General features: G+C 38.1%; 1 protein-coding gene across 1 annotated transcript; it reads right to left on the bottom strand.

Moving 5' to 3' along the window:
- Positions 1-362: 362 nt before the first annotated feature.
- Positions 363-1053, bottom strand: LOC131045227 (alpha carbonic anhydrase 8-like). The gene is made up of 2 exons (XM_057978775.1): positions 999-1053; positions 363-781 (listed from the first exon to the last, which is right to left on the bottom strand). The coding sequence occupies exons 1-2, from the start codon at positions 1051-1053 to the stop codon at positions 363-365; spliced, it is 474 nt and encodes a 157-aa protein (XP_057834758.1).
- Positions 1054-15691: the final 14638 nt, after the last annotated feature.

The following is a 15691-nucleotide window of genomic DNA, read 5'->3' as shown; positions in this document are numbered from 1 at the left end:
CTGTTTATAATTGTGAGGGCAGACTTATCTAAATCAAAAATTTGAATGATAGCCCCAGGAGAGATGTCTAGTAGGACATATCCTTCAGTAGTCCTAACCATCTAGCTTGGAACATCATATGGCTTTGCCAACTCCCTTATGAGCATAGGCTCTACAAAAACATTGGGCACCACCAATTTGCCAAGGCTCAGTATCCAGGGGTTGCAAACTGGGATGGCCTTGTCTCTGTTACCATAGAATGAATGAAAAATGTCCCAGCCCCTTTCCTTAGTGAAGGCATCCCTACACCATGCCTCTTTGTCATTGAAGACAATCCTCAAATGATCCTGCATTGTGGATCCCTCAAATAATTTTAGCGGGTCTTAGGATAGGCTCCTAGACTGTCTGGTTGCCCTCTGTGTGATTTCTTCCGATCTATGTTCAACCTCTTGTTTCAACTCTTCAAGGGTCGTGGCCGGAGCAAGAGGAGCAGTAGGTTGCACGGGTGTCTGTTCCACCTGATTTGATGACTCCCCTTTGGACGGATTCCTAGAGTGCTTTGCAGGCTTGGGGGTCTTTTCTTTTGTTTGAGCAACCTCTTTGGCTGGCTCCTGAGGGTTTTCTCCTTGTGGGATTGGTTTTTGAGGAATTGGGGCTTCCTCAGCAGATGGCTTAATTGGAGTAGGAGTATCATGTGTAGGGGATGGGGTTTTAGCATAGGCGGCTTCAGCTGAAGCCTTATTGGTGCTCTTCCTCTTCTTTGGAGTGGGCTTCCTTGTTTTAGGAGAGGGAGCGGGCTCATCTGAAGATTCACTATCAGAAACGATAGTGACAATATTTCAGACGATTTTTTATTTTCTCTTTGTGGCTTTCTCTTTCAGAGGGGAGCTAGCTTTGGCCTCCTTTGATACTTGTGGGGCGGTTCTAGGGCTTGGTTGCACATAAGGGGCACCTACAATTTATTGTACGGGGGGAACCATATCTAGAGGTGTAGCCTTAGTGCTGGAAATTGAGGATGCCATGTGGGGCTTTCTTGGCAGCAGGGGTAGCAGATTGCTCAGCAAGGGATGCCATCTTAACAATTTGGACTGATTAAAAACTTGGAAAGCAAATGCAAGAGTAAAATCTACCGACTTCTAGGTCACACACGCAGGAAACTCAAGATATTATTGTAACAGTCTGATAATGGACACAAGCGGGAAAAAAGCACTTACTATTTTTCTCTTCAACTGAAAATGCTGGGAAGCACGCTGGAATGTTGAAATTCACCTTTTTCTCACTCTATGTTGCTCTGAATGCAAGGTAAGAAAGAATGCCACTAAATTTTCAATTTATTGCGATGTCATTAATACATTTGTGTTGGACAGAGGTAATCATTGATGCCAATTTTGAATTTCATCCATCAATCTAGCAGTTGACGATCAGGATTGCTCGTTGGCCTTCCCTAAATAATGATGTGGCATTCTCTTAAAGTTCCTCATGTCAAATTATAATTTCATACTCCATGGAGCCTCCACGGCCATCTTAACTTTCTCTGCGAGATAAGCTTTTGTTACAATTTTCCTTTGTTTTACTTATCATGTGGTGTCACTAACCATTCCTTCTATCTTTGTGGGATAAGCTTATATTTGCTTTCTTTCGAGATCTTATCCCGCATTGATCTTAACCCTTCCTTTAGCTTTTTTCCTGCAGGCCCCTTTCTTTGTGTTTTTATCATTCACGGGATAAGCTTTTGAACTAGCATTTTCTTATCCTGGAGCATCTTTGTTATCCCCGTTGAGATGTGCGGGATAAGGCTTTCTCTTATTTCCCCTTCACAATTCTTATCCTGCGACGTACCTTTGATTTTCACCGTTGTTCTGGATCTTTTATGCCCCGTGGGATAAGCCCTTTTACCTTTTGCTTAAGTATTTTGTTATCCTGGGACTATTTTCTTATCTCCGCAGGGACGCGTGGGATAAGAAAAGCATTGCATCCTTCATTGTTGACTTATCCCGCGTTGCCTTGTAATTTTATTCTAGTGGCATGGAAATCCTGTGGGATAAGCTTCTGTTGTAATTTTCCTTTGTTTTACTTATCACATGGAGTCACTAGCCATTCCTTCTATCTTCGTGGGATAAGCTTTTATTTTCTTTCTTTGGAGATCTTATCCCGCGTTGATCTTAACCATTCCTTTCGCCTTTTGCCTGCAAGCCCCTTTCTTTGTGTTTTTATCATCTGCGGGATAAGCTTTTGAACTAGCATTTTCTTATCCTGGAACATCTTTCTTATCCCAACGAGGACGTGCAGGATAAGGTTTTCTCTTATTTCCCTTCACATTTCTTATCATGTGATGCACCTTTGAGTTTCATCGTTGTTTTGGATCTGTGCTTCCCCGTGGGATAAGCCCTTTTACCTTTTTCTTAAGAGACTCTTTTCTTATCCCCATGGGGATGTGTGGGATAAGAAAAGCATTGCATCCCTCATTGTTGACTTATCTCGTGTTGCCTTGTAATGCTATTCTAGTGGCATGGAAATCCTGCGGGATAAGCTTTTGTTGTAATTTTCCTTTGTTTTACTTATCCTGTGGTGTCACTAGCCATTCCTTCTATCTTCATGGGATAAGCTTCTATTTGCTTTCTTTGGAGATCTTATCCTGCATTGATCTTAACCCTTCCTTCTGCCTTTCGCCTGCAAGCCCCTTTCTTTGTGTTTTAATCACCCGCAAGATAATCTTTTGAACTAACATTTTCTTATCACGGAGCATCTTTCTTATCCCCATGGGGATGCGCGGGATAAGGCTTTATCTTATTTCCCCTTCACAATTCTTATCCCGCAATTCACCTTTGCTTTTCACCGTTGTTTTGGATCTTTGTTGCCCCACGGGATAAGCCCTGTTACCTTTTGCTTAAGTATTTTGTTATCCCAAGACTCTTTTCTTATCCCTGTGGGGACGCACGGGATAAGAAAAGCATTGCATCCTTCATTATTCACTTATCTCGCGTGGCCTTGTAATGCTATTCTAGTGGCATAGAAATCTTGTGGGATAAGCTTTTGTTGTAATTTTCCTTTTTTTTACTTATCCTGTGGTGTCACTAGCCATTCCTTCTATCTTGGTGGGATAAGGTCTATTTGCTTTCTTTGGAGATCTTATCCCACATTGATCTTAACCCTTCCTTTCACCTTTTGCCTGCAAGCCCCTTTCTTTTTGTTTTTATCATCTACAGGATAAGCTTTTTAACTAGCATTTTCTTATCATGGAGCATCTTTATTATCCCCACGGGGATGCGCAAGATAAGGCTTTATCTTATTTCCCCTTCATAATTCTTATCCCGCGACACACCTTTGAGTTTCACCATTGTTCTGGATCTTTTTTGCCCCATGGGATAAGCCCTTTTACCTTTTGCTTAAGTATTTTGTTATCCTAGGACTCTTTTCTTATCCCCGCAGGGACGCACAGGATAAGAAAAACATTGCATCCTTCATTATTGACTTATCCCACGTTGCCTTGTAATGCTATTCTAGTGGCATGGAAATCCTGTGGGATAAGACTCCCTTTATATTTAAGTCAACCCTTATCCCGCGGCCATTTCATAGTGTTCCTGGTTCATTGCGGGATAATCTATTACCACTTGTTTTCTTCGACCGCTCCATATCCCGCGTTGCTTCTTTGCTCACTTTGTAGTTGTCATGAGATAAGGACTCCTTTCTAATTCTTTGTTTCTTCTTATCCTGGGGGGTTGAAATTCACATTGAAACCACTTGCGGGATAAGGAACAAGGGGCGCTTCCTTTTAAAATCTTATCCCACGCGGCCAAGTTACTCGAGGTCAGCACTTAAGTGATCATTTAGAACACATGGAAAACTTCATGGGTTAAGTGGTCATGCGTGGGGCCTTCCTAGGAAATAAAGGACTTAAGACCCTAGGGTTTTTAGCAATACTTAATTCCCCTTTTTCACTTTAGAAATTCATATTCTCTGAAGCTCCTTTGGCCATCTAAGCTATCTCCACAAGATAATCCTCTATTGTAGATTTCCCTTATTTTATTTATCTCATGATGTCATTTATCCCTTCTTCCATCCTTGCGGGATAAGATTTTATGTGTTTTACCTTGGAAGCCTTATCTCGTGTTTCTCCTAGCCTTCCGCCTACAAGCCCTTTTCCTTTATGTTCCTACCATTTGTGGGATAATCCTTTGAACTAGCTTTGTCTTATCTTGGAGTACTCCTTTTATCCCTGTGGGAATACGCGGGATAAGCTTTCCCTTATTTATAGCTTATAACTCTTATCCTACAGCCATCTCTAAACAAGAGGAACACATCGCCCAATAAGACTTCCTCTTCTTTCCTTTAACACTCTTATCCCTCTGTGCACCTTTGAGTCTTACCTGTTGATCTTTCATTCACCTTTGTTGTTGATCTCTACTCCCCACAAGATAAGCCCTTTTACCCTTTTAGTTATTTTCTTATCCCATGACTCTTTTCTTATCCCCACGAGAATGCTTGGGATAAGAAAAGCATAGCATCCTTATTTGTTGACTTGTCTCGCATTTCGTTGTAATGCCATTATGGTAACTTGGACATCCTGCGGGATAAGATTTCCCCTTTCTGCCTAAGACAACCCTTATCTTGCTAGCCTCTCACAGTGCTCCTGAATCATTATGGGATAAGCCTCTACTACTTGTTTCTTTTATTTGCCCCTTATCTCACGTTGTTTCTTTTCTCACCTTACAGTTGTCGTGGGATAAGGATTCCTTTGTAATTATATCATTCTTCTTATTCTGCGGTGCCAGATCATTGATGCAAATGTATCGCGGGATAAGACGCACTCTTTGGAAACTATAATTTCCTTATCCCGCGAGGTTGAAAATCACATTGAAACACCTAGCGGGATAAGGGACAAGGGGCGCTTTCTTTGTAAATATTATCTCGCTTGACCGAGTCACTTGGGGTCGGCACTTAGGTGATCAATTTTAATTTTTACATATAATTATAATATCCCATATGTCAATTTGAATTTCAAATTAATCTGCAAAGCAAAAGACTTCGAAAAAATTCATTCTCGCGAGGCAAAGCAAAAGACTTCAAAACAATTCATTCCTGCCAAGCATGAGAAGATCAGATTCACAGACGAGGGTGAATGAAGAATTCATTCGAGCACAGGATAGGAGATTCGTAGGCGGAGGAAATTAGTTTACAGGTGAGCAATCACTTAGCTTCATCTTATGTGCTTTTCAAATATAATTAGAATTATTTGTTTCCCTTTTCAATGATCTTCTAGGGTTTTTTAGGGACTTGATGTTGGTATTGAAAAGGTTTGTATGTTATATGAAGGCTTTGAAGGATGTTCTTTGAATGTTGGGATCTTTTGTATGCATGCTTCCTTAGAATCAAGGATGTTAACCATTGGGCACAGAATCACCTCATAGATGAAACCATCCTACCAGTGCCTGTCCCCACCCGAAATAGCCCTGTCCAGATGCCACAACGCATCCCAAGTGAGCTTGTCATAGTCAAAAAGTCTCCTGTGTTGTTTCTGAAATGTCTCCTCCACACATAGGCATCTCAACTCAAAGTGATGGACCATTTTCCCTCAGTTCTCCTCCTACATTCATTGCTCGAACAACCTTCCTATTTAACCTCAGCCTTATGATTTCCTGTCCTTATCGAACACCAAGCTCTGTCTAAAAGAGAAAGAAATCTGATATCCTGTGAAAACCAAATCCATCTTTGGATTTGAAGTGTCCTCATCTATTACCACCTTCTCCCAATGTCCCTTCATTCACAGTAATCGAAGCCTTATTTTCATCTATCATGATCACCTCTGTCACATCAGTTCCAAATTTGTGGTTTGGAATCTAGATCAGTACCCTCCCTTAGTCGTACTATCCAATGCCTCTTTTTTTTTGCCTCCACGAGGCTTCATAGTTGTCCACTAGAATTTGTTCCAAATCCACACTCAAGATTGCCTCAAAAACCTAGTCATCCTTTGTCCTTAAATGTATTCCCATGTTTGCCATGTAATCTGCAGTCATGTTCGCCTCCCTAAAAACATGTTTGACCTCATAGTTGGGAACTTTATTTAGAGCATCCATAATGTCCTTTAGAATCCTCTGTATTTTCCAATTTGGTGAGGCACTATTGTTAATAGCGTTGATAAGTATCTATGCATCACCTTCTATTAGTATAGAGTTCAAACCCTTCTCTACACATTGTCTGAGTCCTCTAGCAATATAGTAGTTATAGATGATGCTAGTCAAAGGTATATACGAGCCTATAAGATTTCTACAAAGAAAGGGTCAGGTGTTGAAACAAACAAAGCCAATATAGACTTGATTAGTTGCTATGATGGTGATGGAATTCCATGCCAGTCAAATTACTATGGATTGTCATGGCATTCCATCACCATGAGAACACATTTCTTTGAGACATTTTTTCAAACAGTTTGTTGCCTTGTCTATGCAAGGTAGTGAACCATTTGATTGACCTTCATATAAGATGTAAGCTAGCATAAGATAAATGAATTACATATGCAGGAACCTGAACCCCTTTGACTAGGATCCTGCACAGTCTACACAAAGGCAAGGCGACGGTTCTTCTCATGGATCAGTAGGTATAAGTCAATACACCCTATAGAAACCATTTATTATTTTCTTGCTTTCTCTTTACACCCATCTTGCAGTGGTTTAAAAATAAGCTAGGTTTTAGCAACTATATTTTATCAAAACTTTGATTTTTTCTCACCTAAACCACCTTGACATCCACATGGTATAGCTCATTCCAGATAATTTCATATACGGGCTCAACAGTAGGGAGAATGCTCAAGAATGGTTAATTCTTCAGTGATTCTCGACCTTATCTGGAGTATGAGATAGTAGGACACCTCAAACATACATAAACAATTGGAAATATTTGTTGATTTTAATGATTTATGACAAACCATAAGTGAAACAGACAAGAAATCGATAACCTAATGACATATGCTAGCATATACCAATGCCTTACTCCATTGGGCTCCAAGTTTCTGAAATATCACTAAAACTTGATAGAAATTTATCTAATAGCTGATTAAATCTTAAACAATATCGCCTTACGGTAGGATTTTATTTACAATTTCTTACCTAAACTACAAATCCTAGTACAAGCTTTATCACTCTGTAATCTCATTCAAGCATTTTAATTAACCCGTTGGATTAAAGCATGAAATGAAAAATTACATACATTATAACAATGAAACAAGAAAATGAAACCCTTGATTCTATTAACTCAACAGAAGATAAAATCATACACAGGAGAGTAAGGATTTTGAAATTATATATGTATTAACTTCAAAAGCTATCTTCTATCAAATAACCGAATACATTTCATTTACAGAAGAACCCATTTGAAATTTGAAACTGATGACTATCTTCTATTTTTCTCTGCAAAATAACATTACAATTCTCTACTCTTTACTCATGACTTCTCAAAATTGGAACCTAATCCTGCAGACCGGACCTACACAAGAGACCCTATTCATATATTTTGGAACCCTTTCTAATAGCCTTGATTTCCCTTTTATAGAAAATAAGGGAGCAAAAAGCTTGAGGCCAAGAGACACATGTCATCTAGAATGAACAAGACAAGAAAGCCATACGCAATTCTGCTAGAAAATATTCTTTAAAATTACCCATACGCCGGCACCTGTGATAAAATAGAATCACAATTTGTAACTAAACATTGGTAGAAACAAAAGCTCTTGAGTCATGCCATTATCATCCTGATGTCTTCAATTAGACTGTGAGATGCTTCGTTTTGTCCTACACAGCATTTACCTTACCAGAAGGGAAACTGGATCCTGGCAAGAAGTAAAATCGCCCCCAAACTAGCGAAAGATCTCCAAACTTTATGCCTAGGATCAGAGAAAGTGGAAGGATAAGCTTATAGGGAAGCTTAGAGGGGTTTTAGCTTCCATGCCACTGCAAAGATGACTAGCTGTCGCTCCCCACTCAAACAAATCCTTCTTTCATTCCCCTATGGGCTCCTTATGTTACTACTTATCAAGTTGCCATTAGTTTTATGTCAAAGTTATTTTATATACTCTAGTCAGTTATCTCTACCAAGATATTCAGTCAGTATGCACAGTTTAGTCGGTTATTGAAGAAAGTAGTCTCAGAACGTAGTTTACATCGAGCTGTCTACCGAGTATCATTTCATGTCTATCAAGAAGAAAAGATGACACACCAAGTTGATATACACTGAGTGAAACATGTTACTAGATTCATTGAACCTCGACATACATATGAAAATGTGTTACAAGATCAAGGAACATCTAACCGTTATCACATTGGAAATTGCACTTAAAGATTGTGTATGATTTTGAGGTCATCTAACCAATGAAATATTTTGCATGGTTATTCATTCGATAAAACATGTTTGTAAGATCGAAGCAATGAATGGATCACCGACATAAGAGATCTATTTATACAGCATGAGTTAAGAATTAAAAAGGTGTGTGCATGAGAGTAAGAAGACTGTTACAGAGACACAGAGGTCACCGAGAAGGTTTTCAGAGAACAGTCGAAGAACAAAGTAAACAGAAGGGTTTACCGAGTTACTATATGGGTTACTGAGGTATGCTATAAGCAAGGTAATATATTTTGAGCACATAGAATCTGCTATAACATTCCAGATGTAAAGTTGCAGATATTTGTAATGATTTATTGTAATATTTTGAAGTTGTAAGAGAAACCTTTAATAGGGTAAAAGACTCTAAACAAGTCTATAAATTGTAAAGCCTCTAACCAAGTGTAGCATTTAGTTTAAGTGTTGTAAAATCCTTTAGTAAGGTAGATCTAATAGATCTTATTACTCCTAATAGGGTAAGCTATCAGAAATAGCTAAACATGTAGCTCTAATCGAGCACTCTTTATTATTGCAGTAGTGAAGTTGTGGGTACCATCCCCATCGTAGTTTTTCTCTCTAACCAAGAGTTTCTGCGTAAACAAAATATATGTGTTATGGAGTGAATCATGTATGATTGTTATCTATTTGTTTTAGCTTTATATTATGTTACTGCACTATTCAGTTTATGCATAACAGTAAAGTTATTATTGAAGAAAAGTTTTGTAGTACTGATTCACCCCTCCCCTCTCAGTACATTAGCTTTCCATATTGGGCCTAACAATTGGTATCAGAGCTTGAATCTTGGAAAAGGGTTTAACTACCTAAAGAGAAAGATCTTATCAATGGAAGGCTATAAACAATCTCGAAGGATTGTGTATTTGCAAGAAGAGTTGGATCATGCTAATCAAGTGATTGCAGACATGCAAAGACAAATGCAAAAATCTCTGAAAGTAAGAAGAAGATTATTTAATGATTTGTAGGACTCTAAAGAGTTAGTGCAACAAATTGAGACATCATCTGAGAACAGCATGTCTCAAGAAACTGAAGAAATGATTGGAGTATTGAGAGAAAAGAACAAAGCACTGGCTGATCAACTAAAAGCAATGAAAAGAGAACATGAACATTTCAGCACACAGATGACTAAAAATATTGATGCATTAAGGACAATCGAGGATAAAGTAAGAGATCTACAAAGAGAGAAACAACAACTTGAAGTCTTAGTATTTGATAAAAATGATGAAATCGCAAGGTTGACTGGAATTCAGCAAAATCTATCAGATCAACTAGGTTATGCACATCATGAAGCAATTCTGAAGGATAATGAGAATCAAGCATTGAAACTTGAAGTATTGAGGTTGACCAATGAACTTGAATCAGAGAAGAAATCCAAAGAAACACTGAAGAAGAGTTATGAAGCATCAAAGATGTTGGATGAGCAACTGAATACAAGAAAACCCAACAAAGATGTGAGACTCAGTTACAAAGGAAAAGACTCTACCGAGAAGGGAATTCATACCACTAAGAGAGGAGAATCATCAAAGCAAGCTGGAAACAAGAACAACATCAAAAGAAAGAAGCCTATTTGCAGCTACTGTGAAAATGAAGGTCACACTACCAACATGTGCCAAATCAGAAAAGGTAAGCAACCAAATGTCACTAAGTCCAAAGGTTATTGTTATAATTGCAATAAATATGGTCACACATCTAATCAATGTAGGACAAAGTCTGTAAACAATTATCAAAAGGCAAAATTCAAAGGGTTTTGTAAAAACTGCAATAGATATGGACATAGTACCGAGAAGTGCTAGCTTAAGCAAAAGAACTATATGTGGTATGCACATCGAGCAAATGCTAGAGGTTACCGAACTCACACAAATCCTTACCGACAATATTCTGCAATACCATGGGATTACAATACAAGGATATGGTGTGAATATTGTGGAAGATATGGACATATAAGTGCCAACTGTTTTATAAGGTTTGGAATGAACAACCGAAGATCATGGAGAAATCCTGGTATGGCATGTTTTCATTGTCACAAAGTTGGACATTTAGCTGGAGATTGTAGAGATCAACCTAGAAAAGACACTGAAGAAATAAAAGACAAATTAAAGATGATTTGGAAGAAGAAGGAAATTGTGTCAAATAAAAAAAGCACCTTACCTACCAAGTTAGGTGCTCCTATTCAAAATTAATCGATAAAGGTATGAAGGGACTGCATTCTATACAGGAAATTGTGTCAAGTAAAAAAAGTACCTTACTATACAGGAAGCCTATCAAGTCGGTGAATGAAGGAAGTTTGGTTACTCAGTGAAAGCGAAAAAAAGAAGGAAAGAAAGTTAAGTGGAACTGAGTGCATTTAATGTTTTTGACCTAACCTGCACGGAGCCCGATAAGGCATATTGTGCACTTAAAAGCATCTTCATGGTCATTTTCAACTCACCAAGTTTTCAAGAGAGTAGAGCAAAGTGAATCTAAGGTGATCAAACCCCCTATAAAGCAAATTCAAGGTATTTACATCAATCTCAATGCATTGTTAAGCTAGTTTACCGATCTTATCAAGTTGCTATTATTTGCTAAGTGTGAAGTGTCTACCATTTGAAATCCTGAAACCCTAAGGATTCTTTGTTAGCTTTTATCTAAAATCTAAAATGGCACCTAAAATCCAAGATCCCATTGTTGTCAAGAATGTAGAGAAGCCCTCACTAAAATACTCTTTGACTCCCAAAGTTGCATCTGAACTGGATGACAAAACTGCTTTTTCACTCATCCCGGATAGAGTGTTGTTAGTCAAGGATGTGAGATTCTTCACCAAATGTCGTGTTGAAGAACTCGGTCATGTTGAAATCAAAGACACCTATGATGAGTTGTGTATCGATGGTAAACTGAATAGCAAGTATGAGCACATCAAGATCAAGGGACTAACTGAAGCCCTAACCTATCCCTGTGTGTTCAAACCCCAGTGGGTCAAGTTTGTTCTAAGCAGAGTTCATGATGATTTCATGTGGCTAGAAGAGCAACCATTTAAGATTACTAAGGAAATCATTCATCTGATTACCGATTACCCTATTTATGATCATGCCCGAGCCCAAAAGATGATATCACAGAAGAAATTGATCAGTTTAACCGGAGTGGAATCAGATTGTAGAGGATTAAGATTGAACAATGTCATAGATGAAGAACTAAAATTTGCCATAAGAGTAATAGGTTACTGTTTCTTCCAATCAGCAAGGGAAAACAGTGTACCCTGTGCAGCAGTAGACCTAGCATACAAAATTGTGAAAAAGGGAATGAAAATTGATCTATGTGAGGTATTGCTGAAGAACCTGTTTGAGAATCTGAACACCATCAGGAAGCCGAAGAAAAACAACTCGGCTAATAGACTAAAGTTTGGATTATTACTTGTATGCATGTTTTTCTATTTTGAAAAATTCTTTCCATCAGTCGGTAAAGTTGTTTGGGAACTACACCGACCAATCACCCATCAGATCAATGACTTCATCAAGAAGTTAGGTGATAATTTCAATGATATTATGGATGATTACTTCAATAAATTTCAAGAGAAAATGCATAACAGGTACCGGATTCCACCCCAGCTAGTGGAGAAATACAAAAATGACATATGTTTTGAAGTTGACACTAATTATTGTTATGTGAATGCTGTGGAACCAAGGACTCGATCTTTGTCACTAGTGGGTTACAAGATTGATTTTGACATCACACAATAGCAAATTGATGCATTTCTTACATTACCAAGGCATGCTACCAAGCTGAGGTATGGAACCTATGAGGAAGTAAAGGAAAAGGTAAAGATGAGCATTGTAGTACCCAAAGCTACAAGAAAGACATCAAAGATGATAAAGGCATTATCGGACAAATTAGGAGAAGACTCTTCCTCTACACCTGTCAAAGGCACCATTGCCATTACCGAAGAGGAATCTGAAGCCCAAGAGGCAGCTATAACACTGAGCACTGAATTGCCTAAGGGAAAAGTGTTGAAGAGAAAGAAACAGGACACATCAAAGGCCTCACCAACTCCATCTCCAAAGCGACCTAACACTAGAGCATTAGTGGCTTCACTGAGTAAGAAAACAAAGAGTGTTATTGTTCCCAAGGTAACAAAGACCTACAACAAATCTACTCGGAGACTCATTTTGGCAAAAGAGTCTAGTGATACCGAATTAGAGGATGCAAGCAAATTTCAGATTGCCAAAAGCAAGAAGGTAAATGTACATAGTGTTGAAAACTTTTGTACTAATCTGAAAGAATATGGAGGATTTGGATCATTTAGATATGTTAAGTATGAAACCAGAAATAGTGATGAGAAGAGAAAAATTGAAGAAGATGTCATCTGCACACTTATAAAATTCCAGTTAGCTCCATTAGAACTAGCTAAGTCACTTCCGAATGAATTTTATTTCCATATTGATAATAGGTGGAAGTGTGCAATGGACTCGAAGAAACAAATCAAAGAAAGAAGTTTGGTTCATCTCTTTCCTGACATGTCAGTAGCTGAAATAAAAGAACATCTGACAACCTACAACTCAAAGTTTCTTGTCAAACAGAGAGCCTTAAAACTGATGAATGGGCTGTATATTGAAGTTGAAAATGAGACAAAAGCAAAGTGGCAGGAAATCTTTAAAATCAAGGTTGTCGGTGAGCAAGCTATGGTTGAAATTGTTGATGTCACCGAGCAAGATCCTGATGTTACCGAGCAAGACCCTTCTGACACCATTCAAATAGATGAAGATGTCATGGATACAGAGGCACCAGAATAGGAAATGATAGAAGGCAATGCATATGCAAAACTTGTATCTAGTGAATCAGTCTTGGAACAAGTTCAGCCTTATCCACCGGTCAAACAACCTATCTCAACCGAAACCCCTCATTACACGGAGCAAGGCACCGAAGGCCACAAGTCTACAACAGAAGAAGGTACTACTCAAGAACAGACATCTCAAGCACCTTCTAACACTGAGAATGTTGCAACTGAGACACCAAGTACTGAGACACTGAAGGACTCTACAGAGGCTAAAGAAACTGACCAAAGTGTTGCCTCTACCAAGAAACCTACCGAGGGTCATCAAGCCTCACAAGCCATTGTCTTAGTTCCATCGGTAAAAGGTAAAGAAAAGAAGATAAAAAAGCATAGTTTTAAAGTTGATTTGTCAAAACCAATAGTGCTGCCCAATATAGATATATCAAAATTAAAGGGGCAAGCACTCATTGACTTTGATGAACTATGCAAAGCAAAGGCCAAACAAGAGAAACAAATGGTGATTCAAAAGAAAAATAAGGTACTTCAGAAGGTGAAAGCACTCTTAATATGCATGCTACCTGAAGCTACAATATCAATAGATGCAGCCATCCACATTCAACTAGATGAACTCCTAACAAAGATGGAGACATCTGGAGTAGATGCATTGGAGTATTTGAGCAAGCTAAAAGACAAAGAGCTCACTGCAAAAAATGATAGAAGAGGTACAAAAAGCTATAGCTATTGGCAAAGTTAAACTTGTCAAATTTATTGCTGAGTTGACTCCTCAACTCAAGCACATTCTTTATTTATTTCAGAAACTCTGCACATTTTCTTTATTCATTAAAGACATTAAAAATAAAACAGAGGCAATTGAGAAAGAGATCACCGATTTCTCAAACAAGTTGACCATAGAGCCAAGTTCAGTTCAAAATTTCTATACAAGGTTACAACAGCTCATGGCTCAACAATTGGACCTAAGAAATGAAGAACACAAGATCAGGATGGACATAATGACACTTCAAACATTATTCCTTCCTCATCTTTCATCCATCCAAGAACTGATCAACCGAGCAACCTCCTTATCTACTACACAAGAGGGAAGCACTCTAGATGGCTTAATATCATTATTGGCTGGTATTCAAGCATAGAATTCTTTAATGGACAGTGTAAAGAATGCCCTCTCTATCACTCTCACCGAAGCACGAACCAAGTACAAATCCATTTTTGACCAGTTACCACCCCCGAATGGTAATTAAGTTTTGATGTTTGTCAAAAAGGGGGAGTGATATGATATAGTATTAGGGGAGTGATATAGTATTGGGAGAGTGTAGTATTCAAAGTATCAAACAAAAGGAGTATAGTATACAGGGGGAGTATATCGAGCAGAGCATGCAGAGTATCCAAGAGCAGTGAACCGAGCAGTGAACGGGATAGTAAGCAAAGATCACGAGCAGCACACAGAACATTGATCATCAATCATGCAAAATCAGAGTTTTGTACAGTATATCGATAAGGGGAGTATATCTGGATATATTATTTCATTGAATATTGTATATACTATCAGTATAGTCAAATTTTGCAAGTATATAGATTATTGAGTTATAACTTTGAAAGTAGTTTTTTGTCAAACATCTCAACTAATGTCAAAAGGGGAGATTGTTACTACTTATCAAGTTGCCATTAGTTTTATGTCAAAGTTATTCTATATACTCTAGCTGGTTATCTCTACCAAGATATTCAGTCGGTATGCACAGTCTAGTCGGTTATTGAAGAAAGTAGTCTCAGAACATAGTTTACACCGAGCTATATACCGAGTATCATTTCATGTCTACCGAGCAGAAAAGATGACACACCGAGTTGATATACACCGAGTGAAACGTGCTACCAGATTCATTGAACCTCGACATACATATGAAAACATGTTACAAGATCGAGGAACATCTAACTGTTATCACATTGGAAATTACACTTAAAGATTGTGTATGATTTTGAGGTCATCTAACCAATGAAATATTTTGCATGGTTATTCATTCGATAAAACATGTTTGTAAGATCAAAGCAATGAATGGATCACCAACATAAGAGATCTATTTATACAGTATGAGTTAAGAATTAAAAAGTGTGCATGAGAGTAAGAAGATTGTTACAAAGACACAGAGGTCACCGAGAAGGTTTTTAGAGAACAGTCGAAGAACAGAGTAAACAGAAGGGTTTACCGAGTTACTATATGGGTTATTGAGGTATGCTATAAGCAAGGTAATCTATTCTAAGCACATAGAATCTGCTATAACATTCCAGATGTAAAGTTGCAAATATTTGTAATGATTTATTGTAATATTTTGAAGTTGTAAGAGAAACCTTTAACAGGGTAAAAGACTCTAAACAAGTCTATAAATTGTAAAGCCTCTAACCAGGTGCAGCATTTAGTTTAAGTGTTGTAAAATCCTTTAGCAAGGTAGATCTAACAGATCTTATTACTCCTAACAGGGTAAGCTATCAGAAATAGCTAAACATGTAGCTCTAATCGAGCACTCTTTATTATTGCAGTAGTGAAGTTGTGGGTGACATCCCCACCACAGTTTTTCTCTC

Source organism: Cryptomeria japonica, chromosome 10, assembly GCF_030272615.1.
Source record: "Cryptomeria japonica chromosome 10, Sugi_1.0, whole genome shotgun sequence".
In the NCBI taxonomy this organism is placed as follows: Eukaryota; Viridiplantae; Streptophyta; class Pinopsida; order Cupressales; family Cupressaceae; genus Cryptomeria; species Cryptomeria japonica.
The sequence above is the reverse complement of the archived record's forward strand: the minus strand, read 5'-3'. Positions and strand labels throughout refer to the sequence as shown.